Raw genomic sequence first — 23,841 nt, forward strand, 5'->3', positions numbered from 1 at the left:
AAAATCACCAGAAACTTAAAGGATTTTGAAAAATATAAGCAGGAAGTTACTCAACCTGACACACTGCACTTCGGAGGTTTTCTACTGTGAAGAGTCGACACTGGAAAAGAAAGAGACAATACTCACAGCCTTTAGGGAAAAGATCAATACATCCAACTACCTATTAATATAAAACTTCTACATATACAAATGACCACTGATGGCAGAATAGTTCAATAAAATACGGTATATAGAATTAGAATTTAAACAGAGGGCCTGTTCCAGGAAGAGAGCTAGCACCAGAGATAACTACAAAGAATATGAGCTAGGGGTGGTACAGTTCCCAACAGTAGAAATACTCTAATGCTAAATGAGTGTAAATCACCAGACATTTAAAGAATTTTGAAAAAATCACCAGGAACTTAAAGGATTTTCAAAAAAAAAAGCAGGAAGTTACTCAACCTGAGACACTGGAAACTGGAGGTTTTGTACTGGGAAGAGTCGACACTGGAAAAGAAAGACACAACACTCATACTTTAGGGAAAAGATCAGTACATCAACTACCTATTAATGCAAAACTTCTACAGATACAAATGACCCCTCATAGAAGAATAGCTCAATAAAGTATGATATATAGAATTAGAATTTAAACAGAGGGCCTGTTCCAGGAAGAGAGCTAGCACCAGAGATAACTACAAAGAATAAGAGCTAGGGGTGGTACAGTCCCCAACAGTAGAAATACTACAATGATAAATGAGTGTAAATCCCCAGACATTTAAAGAATTTTGAAAAAATCACCAGAAACTTAAAGGATTTTGAAAAATATAAGCAGGAAGTTACTCAACCTGAGACACTGGAAACTGGAGGTTTTGTACTGGGAAGAGTTGACACTGGAAAAACAAAACAACGTAGACTGGCTCAAACACTTGAGAGCGATTGCTGGCATTTGCAGCAGGAATTGAAAAGATTTTTGAAAAATATAAGCAGGAGTTAGTAAACTAGAATGATTCAAAATCAGAGGTTTGGTACTGAGAGCAATCAGCACTGGAAAATAAAATAACATAGACTAGATCACCCACTTGGGAACTAGTGCTTTCTTTTCATTTATATGAATTATGTTTTTTTTTTTTTAATTTTTATTTTATTTATTTTTTTCCCCCAAAGCCCCAGCAGATAGTTGTATGTCATAGCTGCACATCCTTCTAGTTGCTGTATGTAGGACGCGGCCTCAGCATGGCCTGAGAAGCGGTGCGTCGGTGCGTGCCCGGGATCCAAACCCAGGCCGCCAGTAGCAGAGCGCGTGCACTTAACCGCTCAGCCACAGGGCCGGCCCTGAATTATGTTTTTTATTTTTGACTTATTTAGGTAAAAATTCCCATGCTTCAATTTTCTCAAAACTGGTTGTTATTCATTTTTACACATACTAACGCAGAACATTAGAAATTTATACACCTGTGTGATGTACGTAATGTGCTAAGACCCTATGAAAACATGCAAAATCACAACAGAAGAATTCCTTGTGGATTTTATATCATAATATGTGTCATGGAAATGAATACAAGACAGAGTAAAATAGTAAAATTACTGCTTTTCAATTATTCCGTAACACTGATATTAACCATCAAAGAAATAAAATCTAAAAAAGAAAGAAAAACAAGAAGGAAGAAGACACTTTGTACCTTTAATGCACGTTGGCATCGCAGGCTCCCAAGTACTGTTAGCACCACAGACCACTGTGTTGCTGCCACTGAGGTAAAAACCCTCTTCGCATTCAAATACAACCGTTGCTTTGTAGTAAAATTTTTTTCCAAATCCTGATACCAGTCTTCCATTTTCGAGTAATGGATGTTCACATTTGACCACTGAAAAGTGGAGACAAGTACAGAATGAATAGAAAGGTACTTTAACAGAGCACCAGAAAAACTAGTGCAAAGTAGCAATTTCCAGTGGGAACAAAGAGACAAGGAATAAAAGACAAGATGTTAATTTAAAAGAACAAAACTTTATGTGGGCATTTTATTTCCAGGTAACCAGATTTAGAGAAATCTACTATCTGTTTTTCCACCTAGAATAGACTACCATTATACTTTATTGGCTTTCCTACATTTTTTTCCATGACTGACAAGTTTTGAGAAAGGTCTGACTACCATACACAAATTCCAGGTAAGTTCAAAAGCAATTTTTTTTTTTTTTGGTGAGGAAAATTAGCCCTGAGCTAACATCTGTTGCCAGTCCTCACCCTTTTTTTGCTGAGGAAGAGTCGCCCTGGGCTAACATCCGTGCCCACCTTCGTCTAACTTTATATGTAGGATGCCTGCCACAGCATGGCTTGATAAGCGGTGCGGAGATCAAATCTCGGGATCCGAACAAGCGAACCCAGAGCCACCAAGTGGCGCGCATGAACTTAACCACTACGTCACTGGGCCAGCCCCCCAAAAGAGCAACTTTTAATAATACTCTAGCTTTAGAGATTTTTTTTAAGCATGCAAACACCGATTACAGTACCCTGCTTTTTGAGAAAGGTAGGAAAGACTTTTTTGAGCAGGTAATACTTGAGATCATATTTAAAAGTTGCAAAGAAGCTAGCCATGCAAAGATATGCACACAGAGAGTTCAGAGGTAGCAACAACATACACGAACTAGGCTATTTACAGAACAGAAAGGCCAGTGGAGTTAGGGCAGTGCTTTCCCAACATTTTGGCCTGCAACCCAGAGACCAAGAAACACATTTTACGTTGTAAACCAGTATACAAGCACACAGGCCTGCAACAAAGTGAGTACTTAGCCTCCATACCAGTGCACTCTGGTACTTCCCATTCCACTCTACTTCTGAAGAAGTAAACGCTGGTCATCACCCTCTGGATTGATTTCAGGATCCATTAATGGGCTTGGCAGAATTTGGGAAAAAAACAGAACAAAACATCTGGCCTGGGCACTGAGCACAAGACAACATCTTTTGAGATTAAACCTGAGCAATAGCTCAGGGCCAGATGGTGTAGAGGCTTGTGAGACAGAAGAGCGCTCTTCCTCCTTTCCCGGGGATCTGAGTTTCCCTCAGGTGTCATTTCCCTTCAGCCTGAAGAACATCCTTGAGCAATTCTTGTAGTGCAGGTTGGCTAGTGACAAATCCTCTTAGCTCTTGTTTATCTGAAAATGTTTTTATTTATTTGACCTTCAGTTTTGAAGACTTCCCCTCGACAGAGAGTTCTGGGTTAGGTGTTTTCTTTCTCGCTCAGCACATTAGCAGGTATTATTGTCCTCTGGTGTCCACAGTTCCTCCACAGGTCCTTAAGGGAAGCAGCTGTCATTCTCCTTGTGAGGGTCAGGGCGGGGGAGAGAAGGGGAGATAATGGATTTGTTTCCCCTCTCGCTGGCTGCTTTTTCTTTTATCTTTTGTTTCACTAGTTTTATCAGGATGTGTTTTTAGTCCAATGAGAGTTTCTTGGTAAATTTTAAAAATTTATTTATCCTGCTAGGTTACTGAATTTCCTGAACCTGTAGGGTTGTTTTTCATCAAATATGATATTGTTTGGCCCAAATTTATTCAAATAATTGTGTGTACTGTTCCTTCTCCTCTCTTCCTGAAACTCCAATTACATGTATGTTTGACTGCTTGCTACCCTCCCACAGGTCTGCAAGTCTCTCCCTCTTTCTTTAACATTTCTTTTCAAAGCATGTTGGATTTCTATTGTCCTGACTTCCAGTTCACTACTCTTTTCTCTGTTGTTGTGCTAAACTGCTCTTAATTGCACTAATGATTTTCTTTAAGTTAGATTTAGTGGCCATAACTTACATACAATAAAACTCACCCTTTTAAGTGCACAGTTGTATGCGTTTTCACAAATGCAAATAATCATGTAATCACCACCACAATAAAGACAGACAAGTTCCATAAGCCCCGAACATTTCTTCATCTCACTTTATAATCAACTCTCCACACACCCCCAACTGCCTGCCCCAAGGAGCCAACCACTGATCTGTTTTCTATCTCTACTGTGTTGCTTTTCCAGAATGTCAGAATGGGATCACAGCCTCTGACTACGGCTTATTTCACTTAGTGTAATGCATGTGAGATTTATTCCTGTTGCTGCATGGATTCAATGCTCATTCTGTTTCATTGCAGGGTCTTATTCCATTGTATGGATATATCACAGTTGTTCATGCATTCATCAGTTGAAAAACATGAGGGTTGTTTCCAGTGTGGGGCGATTATGATTAAGGCCACTATCAATATCCTCATACAGGTTTCTATGTGAACATGTGTTCATTTTACTTGGATTGCTGAGTTGTGTGTTAAGTGTCTGTTTAACTTTATAAGAAATAACCAAGCTGTGTTTCAAAACGCTCATACCATTTTGCATTCTTACCAGCAATGTACGTACACAAGTTCCAAGTGCTCCATACCTTGCCAGTACTTGGTATTTTTACTTTTTCGTATTTGTTTCTACTTTCAGCCATTCTAATAGGTGCATAGAGGTATCTCATTGTGCTTTTAAATTACATTTCTGGGATTACTAGTGACATTGAGCAATTTTTCACGTAATTTTTGTCATCCGTACATCTCCATTGGTGAAATAGAGTGATTCAAATATTCTGCCCATTTTTTAAGAACTGGGATGTTTTCTTATGATTGTGTTTAGAGAGTTGTTTATATATAGTAGCTAGAAGTCCATTATCAGATATGTGCTTTGCAAATATTTTCTCCCAGTCTATGGCTCTGTTTTCTCATTCTCCTAACAGTGTCTTTTAAGAGCAGAAGTTTTGAGTATTTAAGAAGTCTAACTTAATTTTTTTTCTTTAAAGGATCATGTTTTTGGGGTTGTATTTGACAAATCTTTGGCTAGGCCGCAAATGTTTTCTACTAAAAGTCTTATAGTTTTAGGTTTTACATTTAACTCTACGATCCATTTTGAGTAAATGTACGTGGTGCTAACACGGGTGGAGGTTCTTTTTTTTTTTTGCATATGTTATGTCCAATTGTGCCTATATTTTACCATTTTTCCACTGAATTGTTTGCACACCTGTGACAAAGTCAACTGGACACTTTTGAAAGGGTGTATTTCTGGGTTCTCTGTTCTGTTCCATTGCTCTATATGGTTATCTTTACACCAATAGCACACTGTCTTGATTATATGCTTTATAGTATGCTTTATAATAAGTCTTGACACCAAGTAGAATGAGTCTTCTAATTTTTTTCAAAATTGTTTTGACTATTCTACTTTTGGTTTTTCACATAAATTTTAGAATGAGTTTGTCAATTTCTACAAAAAGTTCTGCTGGGATTTTTATTGGGATTGTGCAGAATTTATAGATCAATTAAGGAGAACTGACACCTCTATTATACTGAGTCTTCCAATTCATGACCACTGAATTACTCTCTATTTATTAAGGTCTTCTTTAATTTCTTTTATAAGTGTTTTGTTGTTTTTACCATTCAAATCTTGCACACATGTTGTTAGATTTACATGCAAGTATTTTGTGTGTTTTGAAGCTGTCGTAAATACTACTTAAAAAAATTTCAATTTCTAATGGTTTGTTACTAGTGTATAGACATACAATTGATTTCTGTATGTTGATCTTGTGTCTTCTAAGCTTGCTAAAACTTTAGTCTTTTGAATTTTCTACACAGACAATCATGTCATAAGTGAATAAATTCTATTTTATTTCTTCCTTTCTGAAATGTTTATCTATTTCTACCTTTTGCCTTATTGGACTGGCTAGAACCTCCAATACAATGCTGAATAGAGCGATGAGAATACACACCCTTGTTCCTACCTTAGTGGAAAATAAATTAGTCTTTTTACCATTAAATATAATGTTAGCTGTGGGATTTTTGTAGGGGCCTTCAATGACGTTCAGATAGTTCCCTTTTATTCCTAGTTTGCTGAGAAGTTTTATCATGAAAAGATGATGAATTCTGTTAAATGCTCTTTTTTTGCACCTATTAAGATGATCACGTGATTTTTTTCTTTATAGTCTCGTGAAAAGGCAAATTACACTAATTTCTGAATTTGAATCAACCTTGCATTCATGGATTAAATCCTACTTGATTACGATATAGTCATATTTTTATATATGACAGGATTTTATTTGTTTTTATATTGTTAAGAAACTTTGGTTCTATATATTTTTTTTTTTTAATTTTATTTATTTATTTTTTTTCCCTCAAAGCCCCAGTAGATAGTCGTACGTCATAGCTGCACATCCTTCTAGTTGCTGTATGTGGGACGCGGCCTCAGCATGGCCGGAGAAGCGGTGCGTCAGTGCGCGCCCGAGATCCGAACCCAGGCAGCCAGCAGCGGAGCACGCACACTTAACCGCTAAGCCACGGGGCCGGTCCAGGTTCTATATTCATTATGGATATTGTTTGTTATTTTTTTGCAATGTTTTTGTCTGGTTTTGGTATCTCGGCAATGTCCTTCCCGTGATGTAAGTTAGGAAGTATTCTCTCCTCTTCCATTTTCTTGAAGAGTTTGTGTAGAGCTGCTATTATTTTTCCCTTAAATGTTTGGTAGAATTACCCAGTGAGCACATGGGGCCTGTAGTTCTCTTTGTGAGAAGGTTTAAGTTGTCAAATTTATATGCATAACGTTGTTTGTTTTATTCCCTTATTATCCTTCAATGTCTGCAGGATATTTAGTGACATGCTCTTTTTCATTCTTCATACTGGTCATTTATGTTTTCTTTTTTTCGTGTCAGACTAGCTATAGGTCTATTCATTTTACTGATCTCCAAGAAAAAGAGGTTAGTTTTATTCTATTTTTTTCTCTTTTCAGTATCATTGATTTCTATCTTATTTCCTTCTGTTTCCTTCTTTTGTGTTTAATTTGCTCTTCTCTTTATTTTCTTACAGTAGAAGTTTAATCTTTTGAGACTTTTCCCTTTTTCCTATCTAAGTATTTCATGATATAAATATCCTCTATGCAATGCTTTTCCCGTATCCCACAAATTTTGATATGTTGTGTTTTCATTTTTATTCAATTCAAAACACTTTCTAATATCCCTTGTGACTTCTTCTTTGACTCAATGGTTAGGCAGTAGTGTCTTGCATACTTTTCACATATTTGGGGAATTTACGGTATCTTTATTGGATTTCTACATTCATCCCACTGTGATCAGATAATGTACTGTGAATGATTTCAACTTTTTCAAATTTGTTTAAAAAATTATCTATTGCTTAGAATATGGTATTAGAGAATGTTCCAAGTGCACTTGCAAAGAGTAAATAGTTTGTTGTGATTTACTGGTTCCTTTCTTTCAACAGTCAAATGCCCTCCAATGTCTCCCTCTGTTTGGTCACTCTCAAGTGCCTGAAGTATTCCTTTTTAAACATGTTTTGTCATATTTTTCAATCTTATCAGTGAGAGAGCTAGTACTTTACAATGCACTCTACCATTTTGTATAGCCACAACTCTCAGACTTCTTATAACACAAGCTAAAACTTTCTCATTTTTAAGCCAGTGTGTGTTGTGTTTTCATGCTTTCAAGCAAAAAAATCCTAACTCAGGCATATACACAGTAGTTCAGAATGTAAAACTGGAATGCTAAGAACATGTGAGGTGAGGGTTGGGGAACTCTGCAACGAGAACTGTTTTTGACTCAATTTGACCTTTATTAAATTGAATTAGAAATCAATTTAACAGGAGGAGAACACATACGTGACTGTTTTGTTACCTGTAGGTAAAACGATTTTTAAAGTATTTCTACACACAGTATTTACAAATGAAGAAGGAAATAAATGGAAATATTTTTACCTTTACACTCAGGAGGGTCACTACTCCATTTGTCATTCCCAGAACAAACGAGCCTGCTCTCTCCAACAAGTGAATATTCATCTGGTCCATTGGAAGGATCACAACTATAAGTTACTACATCATTGTAGCTAAATTCCTCCTGGTCACTTCTGGTGTATTTTCCATTTTGTATTTTTGGAGGTGGGCTACAAGACATCACTTAAAAAGGGGAAAAAAGAGAATATGAAAGGCAAAAGGAAAGGTAAAAGATTAAGACAGCATTAGTAAAGTCCTATAAACTCCTTCAATAGATTCATTAACATATGATTTGTACAATCTGGTGGTGAATCCAATATCCAATTAGAAGAAGGATTCTATGAGAAATTGTATTATCCCCAATTCAAACCATTAACAATGAAATGAATTTTCAAAATAAAACCTATTTTCTTAAATATGTATATAAAATATCTATATGAAATATCTACATTTATCTACAAGGCCATGCTACATTGTCTTCTCATCATAAAAGATGCTGACAATTTAAGGACAAAATATTCCTGTGATTAAAAATAAAACTCAGTGCTACCTGAGAAATGCTTTGTAATTTATAAATATATCCATTTGGTACATCGGTAGTTCACAATACCAAGATATTATTGTCTTTTTTCACATCCATCCTTACGAGTGTGAAATTTTCCAGAGGCTACAAATTTTGTGATAATGCAACAGACTGAATCCAGATGTCATCCTTTAAGAAAGATATTGAGGAGATCTGCAATAATGTAAAACAATGCTACTATTCTCACTATTGGTTTTGGAAAACTGATGTTTCAGAAAAATATGTTGCATATGTTACCATGTATTGAGATTACTATTCTTTTTTGTGTGTGTGTGTGAGGAAGATCGGCCCTGAGCTAACATCTGCGAATCCTCCTTTTTTTTTTTTTTTTTTTTTTTTTTGCTGAGGAAGACTGGCCCAGGGCTAACATTCATGCCCATCTTCCTCTACTTTATATAGGATACCGCCATAGCATGGCTTGACAAGCGGTGTGTCAGTGTGCGCCCAGGATCCGAACTGGTGAACCCTGGGCCGCCACAGCGGAGCGCAAGCACTTAACCGCTTGCGCCACTGGGCCGGCCCTGAGCTTACTATTCCTAAAAATGAATTAACAAATAATTATTTAAAAACATCTCAGTTTTAATTCCAATATAATGAATATCAAGATAGAAGCCACATAAACGAAAGCTCATCAAGGTCTTTGTCAATTTAAAAGGGGAAAGGGATTCTGAGGCCACAAAGTGTGAGAACCGCTGCTCTAAATTCTAAAGAGAGAATAACGCTTACCTTGACATAATGGGGGATTGTCACTCCAATTCACAGTTTCTCCAACAAGTTCACAATATAGAATTTTTTGTCCAATTAAGTTAAAACTAAAAGTAAAAAGAAAAACTGACTGTGTTCTTTACAGTTAACAAGATGCAAATAATGAAGAAAATTTTTTTTTTAATTTCATTTATTTATTTTTTTCCCCCAAAGCCCCAGTAGATAGTTGTACATCATAGTTGCACATCCTTCTAGTTGCTGTATGTGGGATGTGGCCTCAACATGGCCGGAGAAACGCTGTGTCAGTGCACGCCCAGGATCCGAACCCGGGCCGCCAGCAGCGGAGTGCGCACACTTAACCACTAAGCCACGGGGCCAGCCTGAAGAAAATTTTTATATGGTTGTTTTCTTGGACAACAGCAGTTTGAAAAGTTTCTAAAATAATGAAACTGCTAATAGAATATGTAACTTTAAACAGTTTCTGCATTTGAACGCACATTGGACAAGAGGAAAAATGTCCAAATAAATCTGTCATACCTGTTGGTATGGACTCTTTGCTATCTCTGACAATCACATTACACATTCATTTCTATGCCCTTGCTCACGCCATTCTGCTCAGTAAGGACAACGAGTGAGTAGAGAGAACAGGCCCTAGAGCCTGCCTGGGTGGATTCGAGTCCAGCTCCATGACTGACTTGTTATTTGAGCTTGGGCAAGTCCCTTAATGTTTCTCTGGCTCAGGTTCCTCATCTATGAAGAGGGGATATAGTACGTACCTCAGGGGGTTGTTTTGAGGATTAGATGAGGTAGTATCTGGCACACAGTGAGTGCCAGGTAAGTTTTAGCTCTTATTAATATTGTTTAGATCAGAATATCCTTCTAGGAACAGTTCAGGAATACTACTGGATAAAATCTTCTCTGATGATTTAAAATCACAGTACTCTCTCCTTCTGAACTCTCATTGTAATGATCATGAATAATTCTATGTATTTGGTACTTCTCATTTACTATTTTGCTTTGACACCTCTCTGGATATACTGTGTTTCTCAAGAAGGGTACAACTGCTTTGAGAAGAGTCTCTGTCTTACTTTTGGTGTCCTCCAAAGTGCCTAGCAGGCTCTCTCTCTAAAACTATTAACTGGAAGATCCAATATTTTTACTTGATCGAGTTAAAAACTAGTAACTGAAACTGCCTGTACACACTTCCAGCCAACTTTTCCCCCAAGTCTCACTCATTCATTCTATATTAGAATATATTAGGAGTGGATTCTGGGATGACAGCAAAGTAGGAAGCACCAAGAATCTGTTTCCCACCTAGACAACAATTGTACTGGTAGAATCTGCCTGATGTAACTATTTTGGAACTTCGGAGTCTGTTCACAGCTTGCAATTTCCAGGGCAAGATTAGACAGGTAATCTGCCTTAATTTCAGTCAACTTCAGCTCCTAGCACAGTGGCAGCTACCCAACCACACCCCCAACAGGCAACTGTGCATGTGTCCCTAGAGCAGCTTAGAAGCAGCCTGTAGGAGCCAGATTGGGCAAAAAGGACTCTGTCCTCCATTTACTGGGGATCTGTGCTCTTATCACTGATTGCTGCCTCTGATGACAGAGAAGGTGACAAACAGATTGGCAGCCATTGCTGTCACACTTACCCTGACTCTTGCAAGCCCCTTCTGCGCCAGCTGAAGTGACTTTCAAGGGATTTACAGATTCAGCGCCCTTTGCCACTCCTGCATTTTGCAATTTTCCCCTTTCAGGGACCAGATATTAAAAACTAGGACATTCAAAAACAACTGCATACACAGGGAACATCAGAAAGTGACTATGCACACCCAGGAAAAGGCTCAGAAAGTCCTTCAGTTTCATGTCAGGCTGATCCTCAGCACAGAGGCACCCTACAACAATGAACAAACAAATAAACCACTAAAACATCAAGCCTTAGGAGAGGGGGATAATCTTTCCAGAGTTACCACATTATTAGATTCAAGTGTCCAGTTCAGCAAAAAGTCACAAGGCATACAAAGGAACAGGCAGTATGCCCCATTCAAAGAAAAAAATAAATCAATGGAAATTGTCCCTGAAAAGACTTCATGGTAGATTTACTAAACAAAGACTTTAAAATAACTGTCTTGTGCAGGTGCTCTTGGTGGCAAATCAGAGGTTTCCACTACTGCCACCCTCTTTTTCTTCATTCAGGGGCTGAGTAGCAGACACAGAGATGCAGATCTTTATGAAGACCCTGATGGGCAAGACCACCCCTCTTGATGTCGAGCCCAGTGACACCATTGAGAATGTCAAAAACAAAATCCAAGACAAGAAGCACATCCTACTTGAGCAACAGTGTCTGACTGTCGCAGGCAAACAGCTAGAAGATAGTCGCACTCGCAAAGACTACAACGTTCAGAAAGAGTCCACCAAGTACTCGGTGCCAGCTCACCCAGAAATACCACTGCTACAGGATGATCTGCAAGTATTATGCTCGTCTATACCCCTGTGCTGTCAACTGTCACAAGAAGGATGGCCACGCCGACAACCTGTGCCCCAAAAAGAAGGTCAAATAAGTCCTCTCCACTGGCTCATCCTTTGCCTGCAGGGTGGCCTCCTGACCAAGCCCCAAGGACCTGGGGCCTCAAAAAAATTTCAAAGATAAAAGAAAAAACTGTCTTAAAGATGCTCAAAGAACCATCACAAGAAGTGTAGGAAGTAATGAAAAAAATGTGTCAACAAAATGGAAATATCAATTAGGAGATGGAAAACCTAAAAGAAATCAAAAGTAAATTATGGAGTTGAAAAGTACAATAACTTCAGGGACAAATTCACTACAGGAATTAAAGGCATATCTGAGCAAGAAGAAGAAAGAATCACTGAAATTGAAGATAGGAGAATGGAAATTATTGAGTCTGAGGAATGGAAAGGATTGAACAAAAGTGAACAGAGCCCAAGGTATGTGCAGGACACCAAGAAGCAGACAACATAAACTCTGTGGGACTCTCAGGAGGAGAAAATAGAAAAAAAGGGGCAGAGACAATAGTTGAGGAAATAATGGCTGAAAACTTCCCAGATTCGATGAAACACACGAAAATAAATATCCAATAAGCGCAACTCCAAATAGGATGAACTCAAAGAGACCCACACTTAGACACATAATAACCGAACTTTTAGAAGCCAAAGACAAAGCAAAAATCTTGAAAGCTGCAAGAGAAAAGTGAATCATCACATCCAAGGGATTTTAAATAAGATTATCAGAAGACTTCTCATCAGAAACTTGGAAGCCATCGACAGTTGGCCAATGTGCTCAAAGTGCTAAAAGAAAGAAAGTGTCACCCAAAAATCCTCGATCCAGCAAAACTGTGTCTCAAAAGTGAAGGAGAAACTCAGGCATTCCCAGATAAACAAAAGCTAATGGAGTTGGTGACCACTAGACCTCCCCTGCAAGAAATGCTCAAGGGAGTCCTGCAAAGTGAAATGAAAGGACTCGACAGTAACTCGAAGCCATTTGGATAAATAAAGATCTCACTAATGGTAAATATATGGGCAATTATGAAAGCTAGTACTACTGTGATAATGGTTTATAACTGCAATTTTTGTTTTCCATGTGATTTAAGACTCTAATCCTTTTAAAGAAATTATTAGTGTAGAAGCTAGTATTACAATTATAAAGTGTAGATGCTAGTATGACATGAAAATCCAAAAGGGGTGGGATGGATCTGTAGAGGAGCATTTTTTATAACTTATTGAAGTAAAGTCAGTATTGGAGAGGTATAACTACAGGATGTTAAATGTAATCCTCATGGTAACCACAAAGAAAATAGACAAAGAATATACCCAAAGGAGATGAGAAAGGAATTTAACCATTTCATTACAAAAATCCACCGAACACAAAAGAAAACAGTATTACAGCAACTGAGGAACAAAAAAGGCCATAAGGCATATAGAAAAGAAATAGTACAATGACAGAAGTAGTCCCTCCTTCTCAGTAATTACATTAAATGTTAATGGATTAAACTCTCCAATCAAAGAGAGAGCTTGGCAGAATGGATAAAAACACATGATTAAACTATATGCAGTCTACAAGAGACCCACCTGAGATCCAAAGACAAAAACAAGCTGTAAGAGAAAGGATGGAAATAGTTATTCCACGAAAATAGTAACCAAGAGAAAGCAGAGGTGGCTATATTAATATCACAAAAAGTAGACTTTAAATCCAAAAAAGTTACAAGACACAAGAACAGTACATATGAATAAGGGTTCAATACGGCAACAAGATATAACAATTATAAACATTTATGCACCCAATGACAGGCTATCAAAATACATTAAGCAAAAACTGACAGGAATGACAGGATAAATACACACTTCTATGTAACTGGCACTTTTACAATAATAACTGGAGACTTCAATACCCCATTCACAACAACGAACAGAACACCTAGACAGAAGATAAGTAAGGAAAGAGAGGACGTGAACAACACAATAAACAAACTAGACCTCACAGTCATATATAGAGTGGTCTATCCAACGACAGAATATATAGCCTTCTCAAGTGCATATGGGACATTTTCTAAGATAGACAATAGGTTAGGCCACAAATTAATAAAACAAATTAGTGTTATTAATAATACAATTAATTATATAATATATAACCTAATACATAAATAACAACATAATTATATTGGCCACAAATTAATATTAATTAATCAATAGATTTAAAAATATAGATATTGTACAAAGTATTTTTTCTAACCACAATGGGATGAAGTTAGAAATTAATATCAAAAAGAAAACTGGAGGGACCACCCCAGTGGTGTAGTGGTTAAGTTTCCATGCTCTGCTTCAGCGGCTGGGGGTTTGCAGGTTAGGATCCCGGGTGTGGACACAGGAACCACTTGTGAAGCCATGCTGTGGTGGCGTCCCATATAAAGAAGAGGAAAATGGGCAAGGATGTTAGCCCAGGGCCAATCTTCCTTAAAAAAAAAAGAAAGAAAACTGGAAAATTCACAAAATTGTGAAAATTGAACCACACACTTTTAAACAACCACTGGCTCAAAGAAGAAATCACAAGGAAAATTAGAAAATACTTTGAGGTAAATGAAAAAGAAAACATAACATACAAAAACTTATGGGATGCAGCAAAACCAGTGCCAAAGGGCAAATGTATAGCTACAAATGCTTACATTAAAAAATTGACAGATCTGAAATCAACAACCTAACTTTACAACTTAAGGATGTAGAAAAAGAAGAATTAAAACACAGCTAGCAGAAGGAAGTATACAATAAAGATTAGAACAGAGATAAACAGAGAAGAAAAAACGCAATAGAGAAAATCAATGAAACCAAAAGTTGGTTCTTTGAAAAGATCAACAACATAGACAAGATTGTAGCCAGATGGACTAAGAAAAAAGAGAAGACTCAAATCACTGAAATCAGAAATGTAAGTGCAGACATTACTACTGATTTGATAGAAATAAAAATTTTATGAGAGTACTTTGAAAAAATTTATGCCAATAAATTGAATAACCTAGATAACATGGACAAATTCTTAGAAACACAAAATCTACCAAGACTAAATCATGAAGAAATAGATAATCTGAATAGACCTATAACTAGTAAGGAGAGTGAATCAGTAATCAAAAATCTCCCAATAAAGAAAAGCCCTGCACCTCATGGCTACACTGGTGAACTCTACCAAATATTTCAAGAAAAACTAATACCAATCCTTACCAAATTTTCCCAAAAATTTGAAGAGGAGGAAATTCTTCCAAACTCAGTCTATGAGACCAGCATTACCATGATACCAAAGCTAGACAAAGACACTATAAGAAAAGAAAGCTACAGACCGATATCCCTAATGAACACTAACGTAAAAATCCTCAAAAAAATACTGGCAAACAATTTTGCAGCAAATTCAAAGGATTATACACCATGACGAAATGGGAGTTATTCCTTGAATGGAAAGATGGCTCAACATATGAAAAACGAACAATGTAATATGCCACATCAACAAAATAGAGGGAAAAAACCACATGATCATCTCAACTGCAGCAAAAAATGCATTTGACAAAATTTAATATATTTTCATGATAAAAATACTCAAGAAATGAGGAATAGAAGGAAACTACCTCAAGATAATAAACACCATACATGGAAAACCCACAACAAACATCATATTCAATGGTGAAAAGCTGAAAGCTTTTCCTCTAAGATCAGGAACAAGGCAAGGATGCCTACCTTTTTCTATTCAACATAGTACTGGAAGTTCTAGACAGAACAATTAGAAAAGAGAAAAAAAAAAAAAAATAGAAGGCAACAGCATTGAAAAGGAAGCAGTAAAATTACCATTGTTTGCAGACGATATGTTCTCATATGTAGAAAACTCTAAAGATTACACGCACACACAAACACAAAAAAATTAGAACCAATAAATCAATTTAGCAGGTAGCAGGATACCAAGTTGATACAAAAAATCAGTTGCATTTCTATGGTGTATTACATTTACCCTCTAAATGCACATTTTTCATAAATGCCCAGTATTCCCAATACATACTATTAAAAGAGCCCCATAGAACAAAGGTTATAATTAAGTGCTCAGTACCTCTTTTTGAGATGATTCATTACTTTGTAGCAGTCTCAAAGATAAGGTTTTCCAATTTAGAGATCTTAATCAATGTTACGGTCCAGGCTAACCAGGGCAATTTTGGTCTGTTAATACCTTACAGAGTATCTCGATATAAGAATATCGTTGGATGGCATTTCTACCTCCCATTTCCACAAGCCCCACTTCAACTCTGAGAGTTGACATTTTAAATAGGGTGCGCTTTTAGGGCCGGCCCCGTGGCTTAGTGGTTAAGTGCATGCGCTCTGCTGCTGGCGACCCGGGTTCGGATCCCGGGTGTGCACCGACACACCGCTTCTCCGGCCATGCTGAGGCCGCGTCCCACATACAGCAACTAGAAGGATGTGCACCTATGACACACAACTATCTACTGGGGCTTTGGGGGAAAAAGTAAATAAATAAATAAAATTATAAAAAAAAAAAATTTAAAAAAATAAATAAATAAATAAATAAATAGGGTGCGCTTTGATGTCAAGGATAAAATCACCATGGTTATTACATTTTAATGCTTGTGATAGGCTTATTATTACATATAGTATCATATAATTTTCCTTTCCTTCAATTTAAATTTCTTTCTATTAATTACACATCTTTTCAGTCTGCATAAAAAGACCAAGAGTTGTTTGCTTCAAGTACAACTTGTCACAGAGAAAGCAAAATGAAATCAACTTCATGGGAACGCTTAGGAAGAGAAGCAAAACACAAATGGAATTCATAACATTTACCTTATTTCCTCTAAGGAGCAACTTACTTACCCCTCATTACAAGCATAGTGAATCTGTGAACCAAACTCCAAAGTTCCATTTACATATCTTACTTCTCCATTTATGGGTTCTCCTGGTTGTAAACACAATTTTCCTAAAAGATAATTTTCAAGTTCATTGTTTTATATGAATTTCAAGGCAGATTTGAATCAAAATCAAAATTCTACATTGTTCTTTTGAATTAATGGGACTATTATTTATTTTCTTTAACTATTATAAGGCCAAACTTAAGATTCAGATTTACCTAGGCAACCAACTACCCAGAAAAGGATTCCCAGAAAAGGAGATTTTTCAAAGCCTGAAAATATACACTGCTCTCTAAAAGCTACATTCATATGAGAAAATCATCAGTGCCGTAGTGGAATATGCACCATAAAATGTGTGAATATCTGTAGAGCAACAAAAAAAAAAAAAAAAAAAAGTTTTGTTTGCTTACTTGTACAAGCCTCCTGGAGAGGCGTCCATGTGTTATCAGGCTGACAGACAGTAGAGGTGGCAAGAGGAGGTCTCTTGAGCGTGTATCCTAGACGACACTCATATTCTATTGTGTCTCCAGGCCTATAAGAAGATTGAGCAACACCCCTCACCCTCATAGAATTGAATCTTGGCGGATCACCACAGGCATCTAGGAAGAAGAGGATAAGAACATGAAAATAAAGTACTTTACCTCTTTCACCAGCCTAGCAGCAGGCAGGTAGTACAGAATAAATGGAAAGGTTCTTGGCAAGACACTAAATGACTGGCCCAGGCTTTTACCCAAATGGTGATACTTATGGATGTTGTGTCTAGCTCATTTTAAATAACATTCTATCAGCTTTTGGTTTGTTGGGGAATAAGGTGAATTTCCATTCAACAGTAAACTGAAGAGACAATATCAATGGTTTTGGTTTTAAAATATATTTATAGGTACGCACCCTTCCCCACTTTTTCTAAATTCACTCCAAAACTCACCTCTCCTCTAAGAAGTCTTCTATAGTACGTACCACTCTGCTGGGATTACGCTTCCATAGTTGGAAACACAAACTCATGACCATTTGTCACTTTGGGCTCAGTCTCCTCTCAGGAGGCAAGTTCCTAGAGGTCAGGGACTACATGCCTTCTTTTTCTACTATACCCTATACCCAGGGGGTGCTCACGAAATGTAAGAGGCAATGATGAAATGAGCATCGTGGATTTCAAAGATCAAAATAAATATGGACTGCAGTACTTCAAAATAGAAGCCATCATTTCATCGCTTTCATATTAGTGAATGGAGCGTTTTGTCAGTGAACAGATGGCCATTTAAATATCAAAATGAACTACTTTCATAGCCTAACATGAAAAAAATTTTGCTTTCTTGGACATTATTTTATATCATTTAAATTTCCTTTGCTGATCTATGGAGCGTGCATTCCCTCAGAATCTCCTTGAGGTGCCTGTTTGAGCTGTTTATCCAATATATCCCTACAGTAAAGCTACTATATTGCTAGGCTTTTAGATAAATTTTTTACTTCTGGATTTTTTTTAGGGGGAGGGGGATTTTTTCTCCTTAAAATAATGTCATTTCTACTTCAGCAATTCCTAACACTGCAACTAGAATAATATTGATATGATACAGTGACCAACCCTCTTCCAAGTCAGATGCCTGTCAATGGCCCCCCATTGCCCTCAAGATAATGTCTAAGCCTCCATAACACGGCTAACAGACTCTTAAAACCTGTCACTATCAGGACGCTGCTCACTCTTGCACACTATTCTCAAGCCATATTCCATTCCATGTCGAGCCCATTAAGTTACTTAAATGACATTAGCACTCTCGGCCTCCATGCACCATTTTACTTCAGCTTTGACCAGAGACCTGCCATTCCTCCCACCCGCTCATCCTTCAGTTTCACCCTAGACGCCACTGATTCCTTGAACCTCCTGACATCTCTCAATCAAAACACTGGGTTAAGCGTCCTCACGCTGCCCCAATTTACTTCTTTCATAGCATTTTGCATATTGTAATTCTTTATTGTTGACACTCCTTGCGAGACTGTCACCTTCTTGAGGACCATGTCTCACTCATCACTGCATTTCTAGGACCTCGGGCCAGAGCTGACTGAGCACGGGTCTCAGTTCTATACACTCTAATGGCCAAATTCAAATTCTTTACTGTTCAGCCAACCTGTTCCAGCGCTATCTGCAAACCATGACTTGTTTCTTTGCTGTTTTTATGCCTGTCTTCAATTTTATTTCATTGGTTTAGTTATAGAGAAATCCTTTTATCAGAGTTTTAAATTTCTTTCATGTCAAAATATTTATGCTTTATTATTTTATTATACCCATTCTTTGTTACTGCTATTATATGAAATGGTATTTTAACATTATCAAAAGTGAAGCCCAAATATTGTGGGTTATATTTTTGCCTAAAGTATGGTAATGAAAGATCGCAGTAGTTGGTTCTTATGACAATAGCGATGATAATAATAATTGTAGAAATATTTAAGCACTACTTGTGCCAACCATATTTTAAGTGCTTTTAAACTAACTTAATCTTCATAATCATCCTATGAGTTGGGTCCTATTTCCCCCTCCTTAAGATGCGCAAACTGAGGCACAGTAAGGTGAAGTAACTTGCGCAAGAAACATTCCCGTAGGAGCAGACCCAGGAGCCAAGCCAGGCAGCCTGGTTCTGTTACGGGACACATACCCCACTTCTTTACCCACCACACAGGAGAGGCCAAATGAAACTGGAACGCCAGGGTTAGGGCAAGGAAACAGTTTTCATTTCAGGTGACATCAGCCAGGAGACGAGAGCTCTCAAGTTTGTACTGTCTCCGTGAAAGACGGGAAGCAAGGGGTTTTAAAGGTTGTGAGGAATGTGGCTGCTTGTGGCGAGGGGGAGCCTGTGGCCTTGCTGGTCGGTGCTTTCCCACCAGCCTGCATTTGGCCTTGTGAGGCTGCTGGCAGGGAGGAGGATGGCGAGATAAGGGAATCGCAGGTGGATGTCCTTCAACTGTCTCTCCGTGGTGGATGGTGGATTCTGGTGCCAGGAGGCCAAGGAGTTGAGGTCTGGGAAGCTTTGCTTTCTTGATATTTTCTGGGTATCAGTTTCCCTGTAACAAACCTCAAGAACTGGTAATCAGCCAAAACTTCAGTGTGAGCCCAGCTTGAGGCCACCTGGGGTTTTAACGATTTGTAACTTCTAACTGTCTTGTCAAGTTCAGGGACACAAAGGCTTAAAAAACAAATATTTACATATGAATGTAACTTAGAGAAGCAGGGAAAGAGGATGAGTGCTTTTGGTTTCAACCCCATATACGCTGGGCTTAATTTAGGGGAACTGATATCAAGGCCGGCATCAATAACATCATGTCTGAATTTTATGATGGTGATTGTTCATTCCTGACTATCCTGCTGCTTTTCACAATTATTCTGTCTGTTATCTAGTCCTCTCCTTTCTCTCGCCTGCTTTGCCCTACTGCGGCCGCACTGGGTAGCTTGGCAGTCCATGAATCCCCGAGCCTTGTCACAACCAAGTCTTTGCACACACTCCTCCCTCTGCTCAGAACACCCTTCCTCCCTGCTCAGCAGCAACTCCTGCTCAAGTCTTGTCTTCCAGACAAGAAGATAATCATCTTAAAGCTTTATGCACTGGTGAGAGATTTGGCCACATAATTTCTTTTGTTGCCTATCTCCCAGGATTCTGGTAACCTAGCAATTTACCAGATAAGGACTGCTCTGTTTGCACTGTAACATACAGAGGAAGGAAACTAAGTAACTACTGTGTGGGCACTTATTCATCTTGGCTTCTTTATTGGAAGGAAAGAAAGAAAAGAGCTCAAGTAGACAAACAGAAGACACCACCCATAACAGAAGATTGTGGGTTTTGTCCAAAAAAGCAGATTCCTTCTGGAGAAATGAGACCGGTCCCCGAATTCGGCAAATGTTCCCTTCTGCGATCTCACACCATTTGGCAACTACCTCTGAGATGACAAACCTCCCGGGCTCAACATTGTCTGCTTACCAAACCTTCTCCTCATGAGCTGCTTCAAAAGTGAAATGTTTAGGGGCCAAACCCATGGCATAGTAGTTAAGTTTGCTCACTCTGCATCAGTGGCTTGGGGCCCGGGGGTTCGGATCCCTGGTGTGGACCTACACACCGCTCATCAAGCCATGCTGTGGTAGCAACCCACATACAAAATAGAGGAAGACTGGCAACAGATGTTAGCTCAGGGACAATCTTCCTCACCGAAAAAAAAAAAAAAGAGAGAGAAAAAAAAAGTGAAATGTTTATTTTATCCTCATTCTTCCCTGCCCAGCATAGTGAGTTCTCATTTTGCTTCCTCTAAGTCTCACACCTCTCCTGATTTTACCTTTCAACCTTAACCTTAACTTTGTTTTTCCTCCTCATTTCTAGTTTTGTTACCTTCCATGAGGCATCCTATTCATTTCAGTTCTCTATTTTCCTCTGTTTTAAATAGCTTTCAGTCTCCTTCAACTTCTAGCTTTAAGCCTATTCTAAAAATTATTCTTCTTTAAAAATTCCTTTTGTTTTCTTTTTACCACCACTGTTCTACCACCCACCCCCCCTCTTACACAGAAAAGAACTTGTTCATGATCTGTAACAAGCAAGCCTGCAATACTGTGAGCCCTGGAGAGTCTACTAACAGAGGAAGACAGAGCCTCTCTGACCTCAGCTGTCCCAGCCTTAGCTTTTTAGACACCACAGAAAGGCCATCCTAAGCATGGCGCTTTAAAAGACCTTCCTCCTGGAGGCATGTTTTCCTGAGCTCTAAGCCCCCGCTGAACAGTATATTTAATTTTCTGGTATTTAACAGAAATAAAAGAGTGTTGATACGGAGGCCAAAAAAATGGGCATGTGGAACCACAAGTGTGACAGGACAGACAAGATCTCTGCATTCTAGGGGGCAGAAAACAGAAAAGATAGTTTTGGAAGGGTGACTACAAGTTAGGGGGGATTTAAGCTGAGAGTGTGTGTGGGTCTACCTGAGACAGGGTGGTCAGAGAAGGTCCCTCTGAGGGGGTAGCATCTCAAATGAATTTGAAGAATAAGAAGGAGCCACTTATGCAAGAGGCAGGAGGACCATGTTCCAAGGCTGAGGGAATACAAGTGCAGAAGCCCCAAAGCGGCAGAGTCGGCCTGTGTGATGAGCAGAAAAGTCTTCCCTGCCTCCAGTCACTTGTTAAACGCTCTCAGAGACTGGTTCTCCTTTCCTCCAGAGCACCTCTCTTGTGTTATAATGTATTCATTAATATTATGTTTTGGTTTCTGTCTGCCACTCCCAATAAATTTTAGCAAATATTTCTTGATTGCCTACTGGGATATAACAGTGAGCAAAACACAGTCCCTGCTTATATTCCTGTGTGTGCACGCACAGACAGACAAATAAAGATCATGAAAACAGGAATGGTTTGCTTGCTCACCAGTGTATCCTCAGGACCAGCACAGGACCTGGCCCAGAGAAGGCAAATCTTTGTGGAATGAACGCTGCTAAGGAAAGAATGCAGCATACAAACAGTATATCTAAGAGGACCCCGAAAATAACTTGGGCATAGAAACACATGTGCATATGAAGACACAGGAAATATACCAAAGTATTAAAAATGATTGTCCTTTGATTGTGTAAGTTTTTTACAATAACATGGCCTTTGTTTACCACATGTATTTTTAAAGTACTTATTTCCATTCAATGAAACACTAAACAAACTTAGTAGATGGGCCTTCAGCTATAGTTTTTGAGCTGTAGGGGAAAACCAGATTAACATTATTTATCGTTCATCTCTTAGAATAATCATTTCTCACTAGGTTTGGCTACCAATGATTTTTAGGTTACTTCGGATGTCCCCTCAAATATGATCCCAGCTAAGAAAAGAAGGGAACAATGCTAAAACGCCATTCAGTGATAGAATTGGCTGTCTGTACAGGAAGGGGACAGGAATATAACTACACGGCCATAAAAAAAAAAAAAAAAAGCAACAGGCTGCAAAGCAATACCAATAGGATCTTGGGAAACAAGGAGCCTGTGAACGTCAGGTACAAAAGCATAGCGCCCTTTCCAAACCCTCTAAACCCCAGGCCCCCAGAACCTGCTCTCACCCCAGCGCTACAGGCACACCAGGCACTTCCCAGCCCCCTTACAAAGCGAGCAGTGAGCCTCCTTGCCCCACACTCGGCACCGCGGGGCTGGCCACTTCCATAAAGCACACACCCGAGAACACCCGCCGGGGCTTCCGCAGCCCAGCCCAGCGGGGCACAAACACCCCTCTCAACAAGGCACCACCCTGCCCAGGGAACAAGGACAAACCCTGCCCACGGGCACAGCCCGAGTCCTAGCAACAGCCCCGCGCACCCGGGCACTCAAGAGCAAGCCCTCGCCGCAAGCAGCGGTCCGCGCGCCCATCCCGACTTGGCTCAGCGCGGGCACCGCCCTGCAAGCTTTGGCCAGGGACGCGGCTTGGCCCCGGTAAACGCCGGCAGCACCCACCACCCCGCCCCGCTCAGTGCCGACCACCAAGCACGCCTCCGCCCCCCGCACTACGCGGTCCTCACCCCCCCGGAGCCCCGCACAGCACCACCCGGGGGGAAGCCTGGCCACGGAGCGCCAACTCCGCACGGCCCGGCTCGACCCAGCCCCGCGCCTCCCACCCGACCCACCGAGCGAGGCTCCCCCGCCCTCGGCTCCGGTCCGCCCGCTCCCCGACCCGCTCCGTTCGCCGCCGGAGCGCACACCCTCTCCAGGCTCCTACCGGAGAACACGGGCAGCAGGAGCACTAGGGCCCCCAAAAGGACCCCAACGAGGCCCAGAGAAGAGAAGTGGCTCTCGGGGCGGCAGGGAGGCGCCGTGCGCGGCGCACAAGACGCCGTCATTTTCGGGGAGATCCGCGGGATTCCTGAGAGACGACGGAGCGGACCTTCTGGAGTCTGGTCACCGGACGCAACAATTCCCACACTCGCACAGAGTCCAGCGCGGAACGGCAGGTGGGCGTGGCCTCTACCGCGCCCGGAGCGGAAGTGACTCGACCTACCGGGGCCGGGGCTGTGGGCGGGCGGGGCCGATCTGGCGGCTGCGAGGCGGGGCGTCGGCGCGGGGACGGGGCGTCAGGCCCGGAGGGGACGCGGCGTAACCCTGACTGGCATCTGACGGACTGGCGTTGGCGGGCGGCCCCGGCCCCTCCTGCGTGAGCCCGACTCTTCTCTGGCCGCACCCCCTGCAGACCTGCCCGGAAGCCCGAGGAGGCTTGCGGGAAACGCTGGGTCACCGCCGCGTTTAAGAACGGTTAACACCCCGCTCAGGAAGGGTGGAAAGGAAACAAGAGCGGCGGGGTCATCGTTGTCCCTTTCCCGGAACGCTAGTTGGAAGAATAAAGCGCATCGACCTGAAAATAGAAACCCGGGGCCCAGGAGCGGGTCACCGTGGGGCCAACACCCCTCAGGGCTTCA

General features: G+C 40.1%; 1 protein-coding gene and 1 pseudogene across 3 annotated transcripts in view; one reads left to right on the top strand and one right to left on the bottom strand.

Moving 5' to 3' along the window:
• The window catches only part of LOC131404738 (membrane cofactor protein-like), a 28,988-nt gene extending 5,593 nt beyond the window's left edge, over positions 1–23,395 (bottom strand). Inside the window, exons 1-9 of one of the 3 annotated variants that reach the window (XM_058539748.1) lie at positions 23,148–23,395; positions 16,852–17,040; positions 16,407–16,509; positions 9,058–9,143; positions 7,734–7,931; positions 1,659–1,841; positions 825–869; positions 442–486; positions 56–100 (exon numbers count right to left, since the gene is read on the bottom strand). In XM_058539748.1, the coding sequence (XP_058395731.1) occupies positions 56–100; positions 442–486; positions 825–869; positions 1,659–1,841; positions 7,734–7,931; positions 9,058–9,143; positions 16,407–16,509; positions 16,852–17,040; positions 23,148–23,268 (1,015 nt within the window). In that variant the 5' untranslated portion in view covers positions 23,269–23,395. The remainder of the gene's footprint in view (positions 1–55; positions 101–441; positions 487–824; positions 870–1,658; positions 1,842–7,733; positions 7,932–9,057; positions 9,144–16,406; positions 16,510–16,851; positions 17,041–23,147) is intronic. The other 2 variants (XM_058539749.1, XM_058539750.1) reach the window with 2 other exon arrangements.
• LOC131404741 (ubiquitin-like) lies at positions 11,167–12,403 on the top strand (annotated as a pseudogene).
• Positions 23,396–23,841: the final 446 nt, after the last annotated feature.

Source organism: Diceros bicornis, chromosome 4 (assembly GCF_020826845.1).
Source record: "Diceros bicornis minor isolate mBicDic1 chromosome 4, mDicBic1.mat.cur, whole genome shotgun sequence".
Taxonomy (NCBI): Eukaryota; Metazoa; Chordata; class Mammalia; order Perissodactyla; family Rhinocerotidae; genus Diceros; species Diceros bicornis.